We start from the raw sequence: 22,797 nt of genomic DNA on the forward strand, positions 1-22,797 counted from the left end.
TCGTGTGGCGTGGCCTTCAAAGGGTTAAATTCGGTGATTTCATTTGAACACAATTTATACCAATCAACACAAACGATTATGAGTATTGTGAGACATCTACATCGTCACTCAGGCAATAGGGATGTTGACTATTTTCTAGAACTGTTTTCATTTTATAGATATAGACAAGTAAATACTGCAAAAAAAAATTTTTTTACTTTTTATTCATTCTTTTTTTATAAAAAATCGACGTTAATTAGTTTAGTGGTTAAATTTCGCGCAAAAACGCTCCAAGCTGTCACGTGATTTGGATGACGTAACGAGGCGATACAACAAACGACTGTCGGTGCCAGAGGACCACCAAGTTTGACAACTTGTCTGTGCGTGTTTCTCACGCCGTGACATCACCCGCTCCGATTTGCGTTTGCAGTCACGTGATGCTGGGCATTATTTTAAATACTTTTAATTAATTTATTACGCATATATTACGCTTACAAAATATGATTTTCAGCATTCTAATATTCCCTGCTATGGTAAAAACATAAAATTTTATATAATTCGCTATTCATGTCAACATCCCTATCCCTACCACACCGTGTACACGTGCATTTCATCTTACCTACCTATATGCAATAAAATCAGACAATCATTTTCTTTCAGCACTTGGGAGGGTATCGTAACTTTACCTATCAATATACAAAATTATTCTCGCTTAGCGTCTTTACTATAACACTACCGGTCACAATCTAAATTTTGGTTAGGTACCTTGGCGGGCACGGATGGTCGTTGCAAGTCCTGACTCGGTTCTCAGGCTTAGTGAGCGGGTCACACATGTAAGGCGACGCGTTCTTCCCATCCTCATCTCTAACGCACTGGATTATCAGTTCCTGTAGTAAAAAAAAATTGGTATCGCTCGGAAGATGCTCGTTAACTGGGAGGTGATTGTGTAGGATCGAGACAACTGGCGTAAACTTGTGTCAGAAGCCAAGACTAGGTTTTAGTTACCACGCCTTTAGAGAAAAGTCGGTTTAGACTCTACTTTACCTGAACACCACTGAGACAGGATGCACTGCAGCTAGTATACCCCTTCTCCTTCCAAGAGTAGGACTTGCCGGGGGACCCTGGTGCCACCCTGATGTTGCTCGATGTACCATAAGTCAGTGACCTGCTGGGAAAGAGATGTCGTTATTATTTTATAGCGAGGTATCTTTTGGACAGTTTGTTTTACAAGTCTCCATAAGTTTACGAAGCTGAACACAATAATGATAATCCTAGAAACTTGTAGGATGTTATCGTGTTAAGAAAAACGTTATGTTGAAAAAATTAAGTCCTTCAACTCTGTCCTCTTTAAAAATCCTGTGGTTATAAAGTACTTTAGTAGTAGCTAACACCTAGTCCGATAACTTAAAGTTTATTATCTTACACGTGTTTGAAGTAGATAAAGAGAAATTATTGATTGTTTATTTTTTATTTAAATTTGTAAACACCACAAGTGACAACTTTAGAATGTAAAAACAATATTAAACGACAGAAAATAAATATCTGAATCAAAATTTGGAAATGAAAAATATAAAATTAAAATTATGAACGTCATCTTATTGATAAGTATTATCGGGCGTTATCGATATTCAGCTTATCGCGGATGACTAACTTTAAATAAGCATCAGATATCACTTCAACAGTACTTCTCGAAGCAAGAATGTCTCTAGACGTTAATATTAGTGAACCCGAAGAATTCAGTTGCCAAGAACTACACACTTCTATTGAACAGGCCGCTCTAATTAAAGGAATAAAGGATTTTAAATATCATGTAGATACGCTTAGTGGCAAAGGAGATAACTACATTGCAAATCTATTTAGAGTTACCATCAAAGATACTGAAGATGAAACTAACAGTGTCAATGTTATTGTGAAAACTCTTATAAATACAGCAAGGCAAGAAACATTTAATGAATTGCATAAACGAGAAGTCAGTGTTTATAAAAAAGTGTTACCAATGTTTAAACGAATACAAGAAGTCATTACTAATGATGATAAAGTGATATTTCCAGATTGTTTATTATCATCTACTGAAGACGAACAGGAGATTTTGATACTTGAAGATATGCAAGATAAAGGTTTTGTAATGAGTGATAAGGTGGCTAAATTTGAATCGTTAACTTTTAATGAAGTCGAATCAATATTAAAGGAGTTGGCAAAGTTTCATGCTCTCTCTTTGATCTGTGAGATAAAAGAGCCAGAAGAATTTAAAAAGTTACAGAAAAAGTTTAAAGATTTAATGTTTGATAACAGATTCCTGAACAAAAGTAATTTACGAAAGTATTTTGTGGATTCTTATGAGATGTCATTAAAAGTTATAGAGGATATGGAACTCAAGAAATTGTTAGAACAAATAGGAACGAGACTCATAGACTTGTTAAGACTGTTTACTTCGCCAAAGAAGTTTAATGTATTGTGCCATGGAGACTGCTGGGTTAATAATGTGCTGTTTAAAAAAACGGTAAGATTACTTGTATAATTAATTTATCCAAAATGTTCATTTAACACAGCCCGATCAACTCTTTTTACCACTAAAAACGAGTGGAATTCAAAATTGCTATGGGTAATCTAAAAATACCTAATGATAATAATCATTCCAATATTTGAAGTGTTGGCTCACGTAGTGTTTAACCCAATATATTACTAATTTCATCAAACATTTTATATATGTATGTGCTTAAGACGAAAGTGCTTTTTTTATGAAATTAATTTAAAAAATGTATACTTGATTAAGTATAAAGACGGTATAGTTTATCCATAAGAGCTAGCGCAAGATCTGATTTTATTACAACAAGTATTCTAATACATTTATCCGAATTTCACCTAAAACGTCATTGCTCGTTTTTACGTTACGTCAGCTATGTTTCGAATTCCGGTGTAATCCAGTTTATGTGTATTCTCTGTTCAATTGATAAGATACGATATCGTACACTTTGCGGTCTCGAATGGGTGTAATTTGTTTGAAGTACGGCGTAAACTTCGAAATCTTCAATTCGAACCAATGACAATGTCTTGTAAACCTTATTTGGTAATGGTGCATAATATTTTTTGAAAAATACCATTATGTCGATTTTCAAACATTGGCGACCGGTCTGGCCTAGTGGGTAGTGACCCTGCCTGTGAAGCCGATGGTAATGGCATTTATTTGTGTGATGAGCACAGATATTTGGTTCTAAGTCATGGGTGTTTTCTATGTAGGTATTTAAGTATTTATATATTATATCTCTGAGTACCCATAACACAAGCCTACTTGGGCTTAACGTGGGACTTAGTTAATCTGTGTAAGAATGTCCTATAAAATTTATTTACTATTTATTTAAATAACTAAAATTCCATTTTTCTTTCTAGGAAAGCGGAGATCAGCTATGCTTCCTAGACTTCCAGGCGTTACGAAATGCTAGTCCAGCTACCGACGTTCTACATTTCCTGTTCCTATGCACCAACTCCAACTTCCGATCCCAACATTTAGAAAACCTCTTAGACGCATATTACGAAAGTTTCCAAGCATTCTCAAATTTATTCAACGTAGATGCAAGTTTAATTTATCCGCAGGAGGATTTTTACAGGGATATAAGGGAAAGTTTGCCTTTCGGGTTCTTGATAGCTTTCATAGAGTTGAGGATAGTCACATGTACAGCGGAGGATATTGATTTTATGAGAGGTTCTAGTTTTTCGATGAATACTTTGGTATCACCGAGTGGCAATGAGCTGTTTAAAATTAGAATTAAAGACGTTGTGAGAGAATCCTCGAATAACGGTGCTTTAAAGAAATTGATTGATGAAATTAATAGATTTAGTTATTATTAATATACGTATTGAAGCTATTTGATAACTGTATGTTACTGTTCTGTACTGTTAGTATGGTTGTTTTTTTTTGGGGTTCCGTACCCAAAGGGTAAAAACGGGACCCTATTACTAAGACTCCACTGTCCGTCTGTCCGTCCGTCCGTCCGTCTATCCGTCTGTCACCAGGCTGTATCTCATGAACCGTGATAGATAGAAAGTTGAAATTTTCACAGATGATGTATTTCTGTTGCCGCTATAACAACAAATACTAAAAACAGAATAATATAAATATTTAAATGGGGCTCCCATACAACAATCGTGATTTTTTTGCTGTTTTTTTCCGTAATGGTACGGAACCCTTCGTGCGCGAGTCCGACTCGCACTTGGCCGGTTTTTTAAATTTTGATTTAAAAAAGAGATGGATATTCTAATAACAAGTACCTAGGTATCAAAATCTAGCTAGTTTACATCAACGTGTATATATACGTTTTGTAAGTACAACACGCAATACTGGAGTTCAATGTAAATAGGATTATATAAAGCTTCGAACCTATTTCCAAAACCAAAACAAATATAATATTATGAGTGTAAATTTTACATTAAGTATTAACCTTTCATTCCCTGTCATAATTAAATAGGTAAAGCATTAAATTAATATTTTGTTTGAAGTTGTTTTTGAATCAAAATATATAGCCAATTCCAAAGTTGCTTAACATAATTAACAGATAAGAGTTAATGTTGCAACTTACCTGTCAGAACCACCATACGCAGGCACGCTTGAATCCCCAAACGAAGTCCCATAAGCCAACGAACAAGGTTCCATCACGCATCTCTCAGTTTCCTCCGTTGGCTTCGGCCCCATGCATTTGCTATCCGGCAATTTCGCTATAGTCCTACTGAACTCCAGGAATATCTTGCAATGAACTTCTTTTTTTCTCCAACCTTCTCCACACGAGACACTGCACGGTCCCCATTCGTCATCTTTGATGTAGCTAGTGAATAAAAAACAACGTTAACTACTGGTTTATTACTATTATTGTCTATGTCATAGTTAATAGGATTCGCTATACTATTTAGTACTATAGAAATTCACACGTTTCTCGTCATGCTGGGTGCTGAAGGGTTAATTCTACTAATCCTATTTTTACATTTCATCAAATTCTGGCTGGTATATGTAGAAGTATGTGCACCAGTGTATATATGTTATCTGTCCACCAATTGAATGTTTCACCTGAAAATTTTAACATTGTAAATTTAGCTTCAACATTGAGATAATAATTAAAGTGCCTTGTAACTTTGTGTTGTAACTCTGTGAGTCAATCTTTTGGAAACAGTGTAGCTGTGTCAGTGTGGGTGCCAGAAATGTAGAGTCAAGATCAAGAGTATTGGAAAAGTGTTTAGAAGCGAAAGGAAAAACAAATGAAAGACAAATCGTCACTGTGTCGACTACAAGTGTGCAAGGAAATTTAAATTTTATTGTGCAGTGCAAAGAGTTGAAAATACAAGTATTGTAGGTTTATGTGAAAGCGATGGATAGTGACAGTTAGTGGTCTGAATTTGATTGGTCAAGGATGTGCAGATTTTGGACGTCGTTTAGGATTTCTGTTTATTTTGTTCTGTACAGTATTTACAGTGAACACTTAAATTAATAATTGCTAAATTATCTAGACATTTCAGGGTTATTTACATTTACATTCGGGTCTCTGTATCTATTCTAAGACCACTAGAATTTTACCGTGAGAACAGTTGTTCAAAAATGAGTCTTAATTTTATTACTTTTAAGACCAGTTTTGAGCAACTGCTGATACATAAAAGCTAGAAAAAATAACAATAGCTAGCAGCCGGATCTGTGTTGATGGAGGGGGTCAATGTCATTAATTGTAAAAAATGTGTGATGTTATTTTGAATTGAAAAGTGAAACCTTTAAAAATTTGATCGTTCGCAGGTACAATACCTTACATACAACCAGCCACACGCAAAGAATATTTTGTAATTGCTGAAAGAGACAACAACAAAATACTCTGAGCTTTTAAAGGAAATGACATGAAATAAGTTATACGAGATGGAAATAACCTCAATATTTTAGGAGATTGATAAGGTTTTTTAATCATAACTGGACTTTACCGTAATTCTTACGTAGATATATTTTAGACCTAACACCACACAAACTGTAGCACAAAAAGTTCTGCAGTCGGAGATTTAGAGCCACTTGACCGTTCCAAGGTTAGGTAACTATTAGCACGTGAATAAAATGTACGAACTTTAAGCAATCAAAGTCCAGTTGTGTCTAAAAATGTTATCCAATATGACGTCAATTGTGACAAATTATATTAAATAAAAATTGGTAAATGACAAGTCTGTATGTGTATCTGAAATATATTATGGATATGATGTACCTACGCTGATAAAAAAGACAACACTGTCGGAGTTTAACTATAGGTACTTAATGTAATTTAAAATTATTTCTAATTGATGTTCAGAGCTTAAATACTAAAGTTTAAACTCAGGGTCTAAAGCAACGATCACACTAGAACTTAACAAACTCGATCATTCAAGTGTGCTGCTGTAAGTACATTTTGTTGTCAACATCTTTAGTCTAGTGTGGCCGATCCTTCGACATATAGTACCAGAATTGTAACTGTGACCTTCTTAATGTAGACATTAATTTAACCTACTTATTTCAACACAAAATAATCGTCGTATAAATTATGAATATTTTGGTATCAATGTACTAGGACTACATAAAACTTACGTGGCTTCGACCGGCACATCGGGGTCACCGATGAGGCGCTCGGCTTTCGCTTGAGGCGGCGGGTATGGTTGTATGAGGGGTTGGGTGTGGTACACTACGCCTGGGAGGAGTTCTTCGATATCGTCCTAGGTGAGAATATAAATATATTTTAATAAAACACGTAACTCGCTATTGGTTTTTAGATAGATCTCGTATCTGATAAAATACTATATTCAAAGTTGAAACGCAGCGATGTACTTTTATGAATTAGTTGATAGTTACATAATCTTTCTTTTGGTTCACAATACGAATCTTTCCGAAGTAGAAACCTTTTTTATATAGTGGGATATCCAGTTCATCATAATCTTCCTCGCGTTGTCCCGGCTTTTGCCAAGGCTCAGGGGAGCCTGGGGTCCGCTTGGCAACTAATCCCGAGAACTAGTGTAGGCACTAGGTTTTACGAAAGTGACTGCCATCTGACCTTCCAACCTAGAGTGTAAACTAGACCTTATTGGGATTATTCCGGTTTCCTCACGATGGAAATGAAAAAAAGAAAAAAAAAACGGAACTAAAAGAACGGAAGAATCCGTTGTTCATCGGGTAAACCGTGTGACAGTTTGACTTTTTTATCCGGCAAAACTACTAACGATATCCTGGTCACGGCACCACATTGTAACAAGTTAATGAGTTGGTGAAGCAATAACGCCTTTGACTTCTAAAATACCCCGTTAATATTGCCAACAAAGTAATTGCTACTTTAGATAGGGTAAAAAAACAATACCGGACTAGATACGACTCATACGACTACATCGAGGTTTTGCTTCGCTTCACGTCTGGAATTGACATACCTCAGACTCTTCCTCCCTGCAACTGATCCCAGTGGAGCATGGTCTTGAGATCTCAGGCCTGGTTGAGGGGTCGCAGCCGCCGCCAGATGGCGTGCACTCGACACCTCGAACCTGGATGCCTTCGCCGCAGGACACTGAGCACTGGTGAGAAAAATACAACAGAAAATTAAAAGTTATATTTTGAATGTTTATAGAGATACTAGCTTTTGGACGCGACCACAGAATAACTAATAGTATAGTACTACCGTACAGAAAATTAACTCCTTCACAAAAGTCAGATTTAGGTATAAAATTATACCTATGCTCGCCGCCTGCAAGCAAAATTTAAACTTATAACCGCGCACGAACCGTGAATCTTCTTTGGGCGCCGCAGTTTTATGACCGAGCTGTGAGTGTCGGCACGGGGTTGTCACTTGACAAGTCTGTTTTTGTACCTATACCTACTGATTTATTATTTTTAAAATAAATATGTAGGAATTACAAACGCTGATTCTGTAAACATATTTTTTTATCCGGAGATAGTATGTCTGATTCTCACGGAAGTAGGTATGCCACAGAAGTACTTATTCCTTTGAAAATATATCGGTCAATATAGTCCGGAATTTAAAAAAAATGTTATTTCTGCTTCCTTGTTCTTCCGTTTATTTAGACATCCGTAAACAGAATAATATCTATAGATAAAGGTTTCGATTATGTATTTTCAATTTTGCGCGAGTTGAGCGGCAGCCCATTGCCATACGCCTGCCCGGGAGGCGCGCCGGCCAAATGTACCTAAACTGCGAAGTGACACCCCCCTGCCTTGGCGTAGGAGGCGAATTGTAGTCAGAATACAGGCACAGCCAAAGTACAAACAGCAACAGTAGCAACACTCTTAACAGTCCATCGATCGACCTTATGCCTTTGGAAATAAGGTTTACGAACTGTCAGTTAACAGTGTGGGCGATGGTACAGTCGCCATCAGATATATCGAAGCGGCCGAGGTGCTCACAAATATCTGAACACGCCTCTATTGTCAGGGCGTTAGAGTGCGTGTTCAGATATTTTTGAGCACCTCGGCCGCTCCGATATATTTGATGGCGACTGTACTATTAATGGCATCTGTATGCCCGACCCGATATTGATCGTAGGTTATTTTCAGTTTAGTATTATAATATGTAATTCCGTTCGTAGCTAAACTTATAATACTTTAAACTAAACTTGAACACTTGTTTAAACTTGTTCACTGAGTGAAGTTTAGTTCGCGTAGTGACAGGTAGTTTTGACGTCAATTGCCTATATTCTGGGGTGCCTTTGTTTGACATAATTATTGAAGGTCATAAAGTGGGTGGATGGACTGTGTGAAAGATGATATGAAACTAACGCAAGTGAATGATGAGATGACGGGTGACAGAGATGTATGGAAGAAAAAGACATGCTGCGCCGACCCCAAGTGAATGGGACAAGGGCAAGCGAATGATGATGAAAGTGGCTGACTGGTCTACCTATATGTGTAGATCTTTAATTACTTACAATACTTTTTACAATTATTATGCATGCCATATGATTAAATAAATAATTGAAGGTCATTGTAATTATTGTCATTATTATCATTAGTCATAATTATGAAACCGTTAACTTCTCACGATTTTTCTGTTATCCTATAGATAGGTTAGGTTAGGTTTCTTTTATGGCAATCGTGAAAAGTTACGCGTTTCTGAGAAAAACCAAATTATGACTAACGAAAATGTGGACAAACAATACAAATTATGACTCAAAACTTTATGGGAAACAATAGGGACCCCTATGCCTATGTACAATTTTGAAATCGACGTCTGGTTTAACCTGCATTTATCAACACACGATTATAGCCGAATTTTTAAGGTGTCACAATCACAATGTTACATTGAGAACTCTAGCGGCATAACATTCGGACATCTTAAAAAAGTTTTGACTACACAGTTACATCATAATTTGGGCACCATTTCTACTAAATAGAACATGTAACTGTAATTAATCCTAACAAGGCCTAGTTTTCCCCTCTGGGTTGGAAGGTCTGATGGCAATCGCTTTCGTAAAAACTAGTGCCTACGCCAATTATTAGGATTAGTTGTCAAGCGGTCCCGAGGCTCCCATGAGCCGTGGCAAAATGCCGGGATAACGCGAGGAATATGATGAATGAATAAAAAGCCCACTTTCACATGCAAACCTTCTAGACTTCTCGAAACTCGACCCGAAACGGACCCGGGTATGTCCTTAAACTACGTCCAAAAGAGAGGTATGGGCACTGTGAATGACATCTCGCTTTGTGTGGTAGGGCACAGGACAGCGGATGTCATTCCAGATCTAGAGCAGAGCCCAACTGGGGAGGTACCTCCACCTTACAGAAAACCACAGCCAAATAACACTAGACCCTACTAATAGTGTTGTGTTCCTGCCGGTGAGTAAGGTTGCCAGAGCTCGAGGGAGAGGAGTGTTAGGGTCGGCAACGCGTATGTAACTCCTCTGGGGTTGCAGGCGTACATAGGCTATGGAGACTGCTTAACATCAGGCGGGCCGTATGCTTGTTTGCCACCGACGTAGTATAAAAAATATATCTAAAGTACCTACTTATACAGCTTCTCGATTTCGGGGTTGGTCATATAGTAAAAGTTGCTCAGTATGACTTATATATTCACCCCGTAAATTATTGCAGGTGACTAAATAAACATCCTGTATAACTTACTGTTTATTGTATCCAGGAATTGTAGCACTTGTTTTCATGAAACACTTCTCACAAAAGAATAAGCTACAACAAGAAATAAGTTAGACGCAGGAACTGAATGAAGACACGCAAAGTTTCCCAACCTGTGCGCGTTGTTAAAAAAGCCATTCCAATTAGCTAAAGTTCTGAGGCAGGTTTTTACTTTGGCTAACTATGTCGCTCGCGGCTTAACCAATTCTTTGATAAGTTGGAGCTAAGGCGGCAGCGGAGAGCGGGTGACAGAAGGCTGATAATTTTTACCGTATACGATTCTTTACATCAAAGACAACCGTTTGTATCTTTTTGTGCTATTGGGTAATGTTACCTAATAAATATGTAAAAATATGTATAAACATTCGTTGTATTAAGTCATAGTTAAATTGTATTTTCTCAAAAACGGACGGCAAAGTCGACGTTGCCGGTTAAAAAGTAGGTCGCGAAGGGCGTAGTTTATGGTCCATCAAAAAATTAAAAAGTTAAAAACATTGCAGTCTCGATTTCGGGACTGCAATGTTGCATACAAATTCCATTATTTGTCGAGTTCCAAACTTTTTAAAAGTTGAAGTGGCCATATCAAAATAGGTCCATTAAACAGCCAAACCGATGATCAGTACTTATTATTATAATGTTGGTACCGCGACTATTTAGGTGTCTCAAATAGGTTGGCGTATTTTCAGCAGAAAAATACACTTCTATTTTTAATAAAAAAAAAAAAGGCCGCAAAGCAAATCTTTTTACTTTTTTTTGTGAAAATATATACATAAGAGCGTTGCTTCTGTAAAATATTTATATTATATTTGTTATTATTGCGTCATTTTTGAGAAAATCACTATATATGACTCGGCTGGAAGGCTACTTGCTGGCTTCGGATTCAATTAAACGGACTCCCAAGGTCGTCCGTTTAAAACGAATCCTCAGCCAGCAAGTAGCTACTTCCGAGCCTCGACAATAATGTATATTAGATATTTTGGCATAGATAGCTACTTCTGTAAGGATTAACCCCCCTATTCATAAAACTTTACGGGCCTAATTTAGTTAAATTATGTTTTACCCCTTTCTTACAAATACAAAAGTCATAATGACAGATAAAGACAAACGTATTTATACGTTACGTACATACATTTGACGTGCCCCTCCCCCGCAAAAATCGGCAGACTGTTTTGTACAGAAAATTACAGAAAAGGCATTTGCAGTTACAAACTGCTCTAGCCATCTTATCGTATCGTAGACGCAGTGTAGATAGGACCATAAACTCTAGTCTTAACACGTTTACGGACACAGTGCCATTCTCGAAACTGCGTGATGTGGCACAGGTTAATCCCATACAAGATGTTTTCCCGTCTATGGACGGAATGCCACATAGCATTTTCTATAAAAGTTGTACCACATATAGTGACAGCTCAGTTTGTATACATCTTCATACATTGAACAGGCTCGTGATACGGCATCTCGTTTATAGCCGTAACGTTCTTAGCCGTGTCGTGCCACAGCATGCGTCATGGTCCTATACCGGTGGTCGGTAAGTCACTGAGGATTTTGCTGTAACACCAGAGAGCCTTGTGGTGTCCCTTAAACGGCACCAGATACTTAACTTCATTATAATCCCATGAAAACTCGGCGTCTGTGAACGGGATTGCGGTTTTGAGAAAGTAAAAATCATCGGCTTCAGCCGTGGTGCCATATCACTAGGGTTTCCTTTTACATCTCTCGACTTGTCCGTGAACGTGCTAAACTTCAAACACTTCAACACTTCGGCTAACTACCACCTTACGTTTCTAAACTCACGCTGCCCTGAAGCCTGTATTTACAAGTTCACCTGACTGAATCGCTGCCTGACAGACCACAGCCCAGACTCGGAACTTATCAACTTGTTAGTCTACGGGTTGCGTTGAAAGTTTGACAGTCCAAGTTAAGTTTGCGTTGTCTTCGCTTCGGGTTAATTGCGAAAAAGTAAAGATAGTTTTAAGCGTTTGAATTTGCCATGTCCTCGTGAGAACCTCTGTACTAAATACTGTTCATTTTTAGGGTTCCGTACCCAAAAGGTAAAAACGGGACCCTATTACTAAGACTCCGCTTTCCGTCTGTCCGTCTGTCTGTCTGTAGACAGTTGAAATTTTCACAGATGATGTATTTCTGTTGCCGCTATAACAACAAATACTAAAAAGTACGGAACCCTCGGTGCGCGAGTCCGACTCGCACTTGGCCGGGTTTTTTAAAGTTTATTTACGTTGATAGAAGGAAGCAAAACAATTACTTGTGGAATTCAGAATCAAATAAGCGAGAATCACATATTAAAGCGATATACAAATTTTAAGTTTCTTAATAAATAAAACAAAGTCAACAAAAGGTTGTGTCGTCCAGCCGCCTTTTATTTAAGTCATCATTATATTGTCTTCGGTTACCGCGATAGTTACTCATGAAATAAAACTATGAAAACGGATTATATCGCGTATATTGAATTTATAATACATCCCGACGTTTCGAACCCTTTACAGCGTTCGTGGTCAACGGGTGACTGAGGAAAAATTACAAAGTGCAAAAATACCCACATACTAAAATAATGAACAATCATAGACTATAAACTTTAAGGCTGGTTGTACATGCAAAATCGGTTCATAAGGCTAGTTATACACTACAATTATTTTCAAGTAAAGATATATATATATATATATATATATACGCGATAAAAAAGATGAAGAGATAAGAAGAGATTAAGTTATCATTGTTGGTAATGTTATATTATTATATTAGGTTATAATGTGCTTGTTTTAATGAATATCTTAAAAAAATATGTGTAAGCGTTTCCATTAGCTGAGATTTCGTTGAAAAACAGTTTCCGTAAACACTCCAAAAATAGCTTCGTTCGAATTTAAACTGTTGTGAGACATACTAACATTAAATCATTTTACGGTTTAGACTCACTTGTTTTAGTCACTCGCGCGACATGTTTCGGAGAGCCTAGGTCTCCTTTCTCAAGCACTAATACAAACGACAACAAAAACATGTCGCGTGAGTGACTAAAACAAGTGAGTCTAAACCGTAAAATGATTTAATAATAGCTTCGTTATTTAATAAAATAGTAAATCGTAGACCAAAATATTTATCTGCAAAACCAGGCAATCAGATAACATTTCGATATTAATATTAGGGGACATCTTACACAGATCATCCTAGCCCCAAACTAAGCAAAGCTTGTACTATGGGTGCTAGGCGACGATATACATACAATCATACATACTCAGGAACAAAATAAATATTTGTGTTCATCACACAAATAAATGCCCTTATCGGGATTCGAACCTAGGATCATCGGCTTCACAGGCAGGGTACTATTCAGGATGTGGCCTGTAATAGGAGCAAAAAATTAAACTGTAGGCTGTACTCATACCGATCAACATTTGTTCAGCGACTTTTTAAAATAACTTGTGTTTTGATTTTTAATACACTTAGTTTTTTCCAAGACGCAATGTATTGCGAATTTTATTTATGTTTAAAGTGTGACAGGCAACCGTCAATTACAATGATAATGGCGTACATTGAAGATAATATTTATTTTGTATGAAAAATACGAAGTCTAAAGTCTTCATTATTTTTAAAAGTCGCTGAACAAATGTTGGTCAGTTTGAGGAGTATAGCCTACAGTTTAATTTTTTGCTCCTATTACAGGCCACACGCTGTATACCAACTAGGCCAGACCGGTCGTTGGCTTTTGAAAGCGAACGTGATATTTTAAGGTTGCACCTCAGTTTAACAAATGTTTGGAGTGGTTGGGATTTATCTGTGCCTGACCGGATCAGATTTAACAAGCTGTTACGGGTTTGATATGGTTTTGATACGACCATGACGATCATTTTGGTGACCTTGACGATCATCTTGGTGACCTTGACGATCATCTTGGTGACCTTGACAATCAACTTGGTGATTGGCGCGCATCTCTCGCACGACCTTCACTTCATTTCGTATGCACCAATCAGAGCGTCAGCGATCTTAATCGTATCGATACCATATAAAAACGGTAACGTGTTATTAAATTTGAATCGGGCTCCGTTGCTCGGGTACTATGCAACTGTAGAAGATATCTTGAAATAAAATAAAGAAAACAAACAATCTTACTTTTTGTAATTTTCGTGAATTGAGTCAATATTTTCAACCCTTATTTTACCTTACTCAGAACTTACAATGGCTATTATCCAGTATGTAAATCCAATACGGGCAATAAATTAAACCAGATTGTATCATTGTAATCATTAATTAAGAAGCTTTTTTTAAGTTACACTAAATTATGACCCTGTCATTAATTTTTAAAAATTTACCGAGTAACTTCTGTGGCGCATTACATTGCGGGCCGGATTATTTTATATGGTTAATATTTTCATTGTATTTCTAAGCAAAATTTGTCACAATACACTTCTTTTGTTCTATTATGCTAACCACCGTTTAATATTCGCCCATATTGGATACACACACTGTAGGTATACAAGATAGATGCAGTCTGAACAATACGAGTATGCTACCCTGATGCAGCACTATTCCAATCCTTTTAGCATCCTGCCAATCAAACATCGATCTTAAACAATATACCGTCAGGTCGATTTTAGCTCGGCTGGATATTGTTAGAAATTATCTCTTGCATTTTCAACAGGATGGTATGGGATGTAGAAAAAGAAATTGACTAAGGTACAGGGGGGCGATTTCGACTGCAGGATATTTCAACTGATCGAAATATTTTACATGTTTTACATTATTAACTAGAGTGCCATATATGTCAAGATAGCGCAAAAGATTGTTCATAATATCACCACAGACGGTGTTAATAGAACGAATGCTTTCTGAGTTACTTTATACCATTAAAATATTAACCCAATAGTTGTAATTGTCCCTCGGCGGGATAATTATAACTATTTTTGGCTTTTTATATAAAAGGCTCATTTTAAAGTATACAGACTCAACATTTTTGGATGTGAGTCAGTAAAAATAAAACCAAGGTAACTAAGCTACAGTAAGAAAGGCAATCAGTTTCCAGTAAAAGTACTGTATATAGTAGTTTTCGGTAGTCAAAGTTGCACTTTATAACTTCGACATAGGCCTCCTCTAAATCTTTCCATTTTGTTCTGTCCTTTGCAGAACAAAATGGATATATATAGTGTAGTATTAAAGAAATATATTATTATTGTGTAAACAGATTTTGTTTTATTTATAACTTGCCAGTCGAAATTGCTCCCCTGTACCTTATACCAGGGCTTCGTAGTGAAGAGTTTGTTAAAAATTATGGAAATCTCAACTACCTTTTAGGTTTACACATATCTCATACATCATAATCAAAGAACATTTACATTACAGACTTTGTTTGAACAATTGCTAAATTGCATCAGTTTTAACTTTAAAGATTACGTAGTTGCACAGTCATGTACAAAGTAACAATATTAATAAAGATCGTTTTTTGTTGTAATGAAATAATAGTAGCGTTAATAAGTAAATAATAGTTAATTCTGTGGCTAAGGCATTCGAGACAATTCTGCATAAAGAAATATATCGCCAAATCGAACCATACATCACCGAAGCCCAGCACGCTTTCAGGTCGAGAAGATCAGCCAACACTAACCTGCTTATACAAGTAGATTATATTAGTCAATGCCTTGATAGTGGTATTCAAGCTGACGTTATTTACCTGGACTTCCGCAAAGCGTTCGACACAGTCGACATCGACGTACTCCTGATAAAGCTGAGGGATACAGGTTTTAACTTTGAATTACTCACGTTCTTCGCAGATTATCTTAGAGACAGAACACAATTTGTTAAGTTTGGCCCGTTCATCTCCTCCCGTTATCACACCCGCTCTGGAGTGAGTCAGGGGTCTAGTTTAGGACCGCTGCTTTTTCTTATTATGGTTAACGACCTCATGAAGAACCTCCAACATGCAAAGTGTCTACTCTACGCAGATGATCTAAAACTTGTCATGGGTATTGAGGGGGAATGTGACTGTGAAACACTGCAAGATGACCTAGACCGGATAAACAGTTGGAGCATAGCGAACAAACTTCATTTCAATAAGGATAAGTGCCAAGTGATGACGTTCACGCGTCGCCAATGTCCCATCAGCCACAACTACACGATCGAGGGTCACCCCCTAAAACGGGTGGTTACGGTCAAAGACCTTGGAGTGAATTTTGATCGCAAGCTGACTTTTCGCGACCATATTTACAGTCTGCTAAGGAGTCCTATCGTAGACTCGGTTTTGTGACCAGAAACATGAAGGACTTTCACAATCCGGCCGTCATAAAGCTAGTATATATGGCCCTGGTTAGGAGCAAATTGGAAACTAGTGCTTGCGTTTGGAGCCCGAGTGAGGCTAAGTACAAACTGATGCTGGAAAAAGTACAGAAAGCGTTTCTACGTTTTCTATATAAAAAAGTATATGGCTATTACTCCTACATGTACCCAACACAGTTTTTGCTCGGCATGTTGGGCTTCAATTCGCTCGAGGTGCGTAGGAGCAATACACGGTTGATTACGTCCTGCAAGGTGCTCCGAAACTTAATTAACAGCATGGAACTGCACAACATCCTCAACCGCATCATTGTTCCGTCGAACAGATCTCGCCGGCGCCCCTACCTGCAGCTTTTAAACAGCGCAGGCCCGCGTGCTACCGCGGCTCGCCGCCACTCACCCTTGTGCGATATGATCAGCTCGTTGAACGGGTTTCTGAGTAACGATCTACAAGTAGATTTATTTACTGATTCCTGGTCTAAGCTAGCGTCCAGGTGCCTCGCTTACTGTGAGAATATGAACGAGTGAATGATGAATAATTTCTGCACTGTTACTTTTGTATAAGTGGGTTAATATTACGTAAATTGCAAGTGTAATTGGTGTAAAAAAATAATAAATAATAATAGTATTTACTGTAGTAGTAGTAGTACCTACTACATACTACTATAGTACCACTACTACTATTACTACTACAGGAAGTGTCATCTATAGAAAAAAAAAATCACCAATCTTACAAATAATTCGTGATTCCGTGCGAATGGCGACAGAAATGGACAGGCGAATTGCGAGCGAATTTTTCTGCGTTTACAGTCACGTTCGCATCCGACTCGACACTATTACGAAGTGTGTAACCGATACAGGCGTAACAAAATGCTAATCATTGATCGAAAATTGAAACTGTCGATTACAGAAGTCATTGCAAAACAAATAAATAAATATATAACAAATAAATTGCCAATACCAACCAAAGATTCCCCATTTTCAAAAAAATACAACACAGGACTATCAAGTTCACATTCGCAAACAAAGTGCGGTAAGTAGAAAAGTATGCATATTCCCGATATTGCCACGCCATAAAACCCGGCACTAAAGGTATTGAAAACTAAACAATGTTGCTACTTAAAACAGAGTTACGGGAACAAAGGGCGGTATCACGGCATACGTGTTACATTTCACATATATAGGTACATTAGCCAGTAAGTAGGTATAACAATATTAGTAACGATGGTTTTCTAAGTGAAGCAAAATTTAAATACTGTCTGTTTTGTGCATTATTTCGCTTTTTAAATTGATGTTATATGCACACTTTTGTTAATTAGAAACTTTAGCATTTTCTCAAAATATGATGATATCCATTCCATAGTAAAAGCACGTTCTACCACCGAATAAAAAAAACTTGTTACATTAAAAAACTTACATGGAGCCTAGGGTTAGTTACGCCAACCACACTCGATGTAATGATGGATGGATGGTTGTTGGTGAAGTATGCATATGTGCTTCTTAGTTGCTAAGTCCATCTTTTGTACCATATTTTATGCAAAATAAAGATATTTGATTTTTGATTTTTGGATTTGGACATAATTGTCAACATCACTTAGCAAATAATCATGAAATCTTATTATATGGAAAGTTATGGATAAGAACAGTATAAATGGTGCAACCAACTCTTAAATACGTACGAGAATAGGTACACCTTCGTCGGTCAGTCAATGCGAGTGGATCTCGATAGAGCTCTAAATTATGGAGCGAAACCTTTTAATGTATTTTTATTGAAAAATGATAGTGCAGATTAATGGTGTGATGGCATTATTATAATTTAAGTAGTATGATTGGATCTGTATTTAAGTAGTATGTTGGAGGAGGATGCTGAACATACACTGGACAGCGCGCCGCATTAATGCATCGATCCTTGATTAACTGAACATCACAACCAGGCTGTCTACTGTTTGCTTACGCAAAGTGCTTGTGTATTTTGGCCACATTGCCAGGAAAGCAGTGATAACCTGGAAAAGCTGGTATTCACTGGTAAAAGGCGATAGGCCGAGACGCAGGAGCCCAATGCGGTGGACAGATCAAATCCGCTCAGCCCTTGATGTAACGCTCCACGGTGCCCTACACTCGGCGACAGACAGAAAGAGGTGGCGGCAAATTGTCCAAGAGAAGCTGCTCCCTAGAAGTGACCACGACCCTCATGAGGAAACCGATGCAAGGAGGAGTATGATTGGCAAAGTCTTACTTACCCCTGACCATGGCCCTTCGACCCAGACAGGGCAGTCCTCTGTGTTGCAAGGCTGGGTTGAACGAGGCGCTGGAGACACGCAACCAGGATCTGGACTCGACCCTGTTAAAATAAAGTACTGCCTTAGCTCTGCCGTGTCAGACGTATCTCTGCTATCTTTAGATAGCAGAGATACGCCTAACCAGTGCAAAATGAAACTAGACACTATGCTTTATATAATACCTAAACAAAATTTCAAAAAATGTCTTTAGTTACTGAGATATTTCATGTTTTAAGATAGACGTTTTCGAATTTTTGGACATTGAGTTATGCGTATCTCTTCTAACTCAAGTTAGAATAATTATGCGTAACTCTTCGCAGTTTTTTTACGGCAAACTGGATATCTACTATCTCGAGTTATCATAGTTTCGCGTAACCACACGCAGGTAGTACGGCGATAGGCGGCTCGCGATGAGGCGGGGGGCGGAGGGAGCGGCTCGTCGCTCCTTGCCACGTGTATTTGTTTATTTGTGTCCTTTTCAAGCAAAAGGTACCACATTGTCGCTTATCATAAGGACATTCTGACAGGTTTTTCGTATAAAGATACAAGCAATTTTCGTCCTTATGGTAAGCGACAATGTAGTACCTTTTGATTGAAAACGTCACATTTACATTTCATTACGTACGTAATATTGACCCGGTTAAGTTAGCGTTCCGGTGTTTTTTTATGTTGTTTGTTCAAAATATGATAAATTAGTCTTTGAAATGAGTTTTTTACGAAGTAAAGCCTTGTTACGAATGTGTAGTGATAGAAATGTGGTAGAAAACAAAGGTTGTGCGACTAATTATCTTAGCTAATCTCACTTTGTAATCATTGCTGAAAACCCTGTGAAAAACTAAACTATTTCGTATTTTTTAAATCTTAAGATAACCTACATAGGTACTGAACTGTTTATCGTCGTCCGCTGTCTGTCATGAACTAGTCGTCAACTGGTCTTGTGATTGTCATGTCTAATTTTGAATTTAAATGTCGGTCGTTCCAAATGTTCCAATATTCTAAATATGTATGTCAGTCAGCCAGTGTCAGTAGAGGCAAAATATTAGTTTAAACATATATTTGGATCGCTGGAGTGTCTTATTTTGAAATACATAGAAACGTTAATGATTCTGATTCTGAATAAATTTTTTGGAGTAACTGACCTTAATATTTTTACTATATATCTTCTAATACCCACAATAAATTTACACCAAACCTGAACCAAAACCTGAGTTCCACTAGGTACAGCCGGGGTTCATCATCAGCTCTATCTTGGGTACTGCTCTCCCAAGTGCTCATCAAGGCGTGTCGGATGACCAAAACAGCGTTTGCCTACGTTGCACCAAACCTGAGTTCCACTAGGTACTACCAGGGTTCAGCATCAGCTTTATCTTGGGTACTGCTCTCCCAAGTGCTCATTAAGACGTGTTGGATGACCAAAATAGCGTGTGCCTATGTTACACCAAACCTGAGTTTCACTAGGTACAGCCGGGGTTCAGCATCAGCTCTATCTTGGGTACTGCTCTCCCAAGTGCTCATCAAGGCGTGTCGGATGACCAAAACAGCGTTTGCCTACGTTGCACCAAACCTAAGTTCCACTATTAGGTACAGCTCTCCCAAGTGCTCATCAAGGAGTGTCGGATGACCAAAAACAGCGTTTGCCTATGTTACACCAAACCTGAGTTCTAATAGGTACAGCCGGGGTTCAGCATCAGCTCTATCTTGGGTACTGCTCTCCCAAGTGCTCATCAAGGCGTGTCGGATGACCAAAACAGCGTTTGCCTACGTTGCACCAAACCTGAGTTCCACTAGGTACAGCCAGGGTTCAGTATCAGCTCTATCTTAGGTACTGCTCTCCCAGTTGCTCATTAAGACGTGTTAGATGACCAAAACAGCGTGTGCCTATGTTACACCAAACCTGAGTTCCACTAGGTACAGCCGGGGTTCAGCATCAGCTCTATCTTGGGTACTGCTCTCCCAAGTGCTCATCAAGGCGTGTCGGATGACCAAAGCAGCGTTTGTCTACGTTGCACCAAACCTGAGTTCCACTAGGTACAGCCAGGGTTCAGCATCAGCTGTATCTTGGGTACTGCTCCCCCAACTACTCATTAAGACGTGTTGGATGACCAAAACAGCGTGTGCCTATGTTGCACCAAACCTGAGTTCCACTAGGTACAGCCAGGGTTCAGCATCAGCTCAGATCTATGTATACTAAACCTTCTCCAAAATGTAACAAACCATTTTTCTGAATACCGCATCAAACTCGGTTCAGCCAAACGCGAGATAATCTCGGACAAACATACGGGTCAAACTGAGAACCTTTTTTTTAAAGCGGTTAAATTTTTTGGAGTAACTGACCTTCTGCCGTTAATTCCGCCTTTTACACTTACTGGGATTAAATATTAAATAAAGTACATACAAACAAACACACACACACACACACACACACACACACACACACACACACATACACATACATACATACATACATACATACATACATACATACATGCATACATGCAATACATGCAAACGCTATTAAACATAAAGCTCTTTCCACCATACGATTGATCTACTTTATAACCAATGATGTAAGGACTGATGGAAATCGGGCTCCTTGTATGTAATGTGAGTTAGCACAATATAAAATGGATTATCTTGTGTAGTCTGGTTACGCGTTTTACTAGGAGCACTAATACAACGAACTCTTACAACTTAAGATAAAAGAACTACGCGTGACCACCTCAATATTCCCCATGCCCTGGTTACACGTTTTACTAGAAGTTGATACAATGTAGTCTTCTAACTTTAGATAAACGAAAACCGCAATAAGCCCGCGAGCCGTGGCCACGCGAAATAGTATGAGCGCTCATACAACGAACTCGTCTAACTTTAAGTTAACATAGTTACGCGCAACCACCAAATGTATGAAACAGTGGTTACGCCAAACTATGTTTATGCGTTTATTTCAAAAACTATGTACTTTTACAAAAAAAAAGTAAAGAAATATTATTCTTCACGTCTATTGAAACACAAAACACATATTAAAAATGACTTAACTCAATAAACTCACGAAATATATGAGTTTATTAGTTTTCACGCTCACCAAAAACTTTAAAGTCGATTTACTCAAAACTATGTTTTTTGAGATAGCAGAGATACGTCTGACACGGCAGAGCTATTTATGAACAATTTTTGGTTCTACTATAATGACTTTAAGAAATAAATTAGCGGCTGCAGAACGATTAAGATATAGAAATCTAAAATCAATCAGTTTCAATGTATTGGTTATTTGTTTATTTCACTCAGATTACAACGTGTGATTTCAGATTTCAGATGATTTATTGATAAATGATTTTTTGATTGGCCTTTACATTGGGACCTATTTACACATTGATTAGTGTTTAGTTCGAGTTAATACACTTAGGCCATTTAGGCAAAAGGATCCAATCCACAAAAAACTGTCAAAAGAATTGAACTTTCTGTCAAAACGAAAAGTCATTGATTTAAATGACAAATTTTAGAGGATGGATCCTTTTCCCTAAATGGTGTCCACTTGCTACTAAGTACTAGCTACTTGCGTTTATTGGCAAATGAACACGCTGTTAATGATGCTTTTGCTGGAGTAAAACAAAATATCTTTTGGAAATCTGGGGGAAACTTACAAAACTTGTACCTCTTTTTAATAATAAATAAATTGTAAAAAAAAGATTAAATATTATTATCATTGAAATAGCAATGCTTTAACATACATTGGTTGAAAATGCTAGTATGTGTATCTTGTCACTAGGCCTTACCAGCTTCATACGTGTCCGCTCTGGTCATGTTGGCGGAGCGTGCGCACAGGACGCGACGCGAGCCCACACCGCCGCCGCAGGTCACGCTGCATGATGACCATTCCCAAACGTACCACCTGTGGGACATATATCTTACCAGGTTCATATGTGTCCGTTCTGGTCATATTGGCGGAGCGTGCGCACAGGACGCGACGCGAGCGCACACCGCCGCCGCAGGTCACGCTGCATGATGACCATTCCCCAACGTACCACCTGTGAGACAAAAAGCTTTGTAAAAAAGCACTAGAGGTCGTGTGGTACCTAGTTAAAGCTAACAGCATAAAGGATTTAATAACCTAAGATCTAAGAGTTAAATAATTTTGAAATTGTTAAAATG

At 37.9% G+C, this 22,797-nt stretch overlaps 2 protein-coding genes across 2 annotated transcripts in view; one reads left to right on the forward strand and one right to left on the reverse strand.

Annotated features, from left to right (window-relative positions):
• The window catches only part of LOC134755156 (protein madd-4), a 504,570-nt gene that overhangs the window by 14,845 nt on the left and 466,928 nt on the right, over positions 1–22,797 (reverse strand). The window contains exons 10-17 of the mRNA XM_063691660.1: positions 22,558–22,673; positions 18,610–18,710; positions 7,384–7,524; positions 6,557–6,681; positions 5,759–5,800; positions 4,554–4,796; positions 1,024–1,147; positions 745–866 (exon numbers count right to left, since the gene is read on the reverse strand). Of these exons, the coding sequence (XP_063547730.1) occupies positions 745–866; positions 1,024–1,147; positions 4,554–4,796; positions 5,759–5,800; positions 6,557–6,681; positions 7,384–7,524; positions 18,610–18,710; positions 22,558–22,673 (1,014 nt within the window). The remainder of the gene's footprint in view (positions 1–744; positions 867–1,023; positions 1,148–4,553; positions 4,797–5,758; positions 5,801–6,556; positions 6,682–7,383; positions 7,525–18,609; positions 18,711–22,557; positions 22,674–22,797) is intronic.
• On the forward strand, positions 1,584–3,960 carry LOC134754976 (uncharacterized). Its single transcript, XM_063691467.1, has 2 exons — positions 1,584–2,479; positions 3,367–3,960. The coding sequence occupies exons 1-2, from the start codon at positions 1,679–1,681 to the stop codon at positions 3,823–3,825; spliced, it is 1,260 nt and encodes a 419-aa protein (XP_063547537.1). The 5' UTR covers positions 1,584–1,678; the 3' UTR covers positions 3,826–3,960.

This window comes from Cydia strobilella, chromosome 2, assembly GCF_947568885.1.
Source record: "Cydia strobilella chromosome 2, ilCydStro3.1, whole genome shotgun sequence".
In the NCBI taxonomy this organism is placed as follows: Eukaryota; Metazoa; Arthropoda; class Insecta; order Lepidoptera; family Tortricidae; genus Cydia; species Cydia strobilella.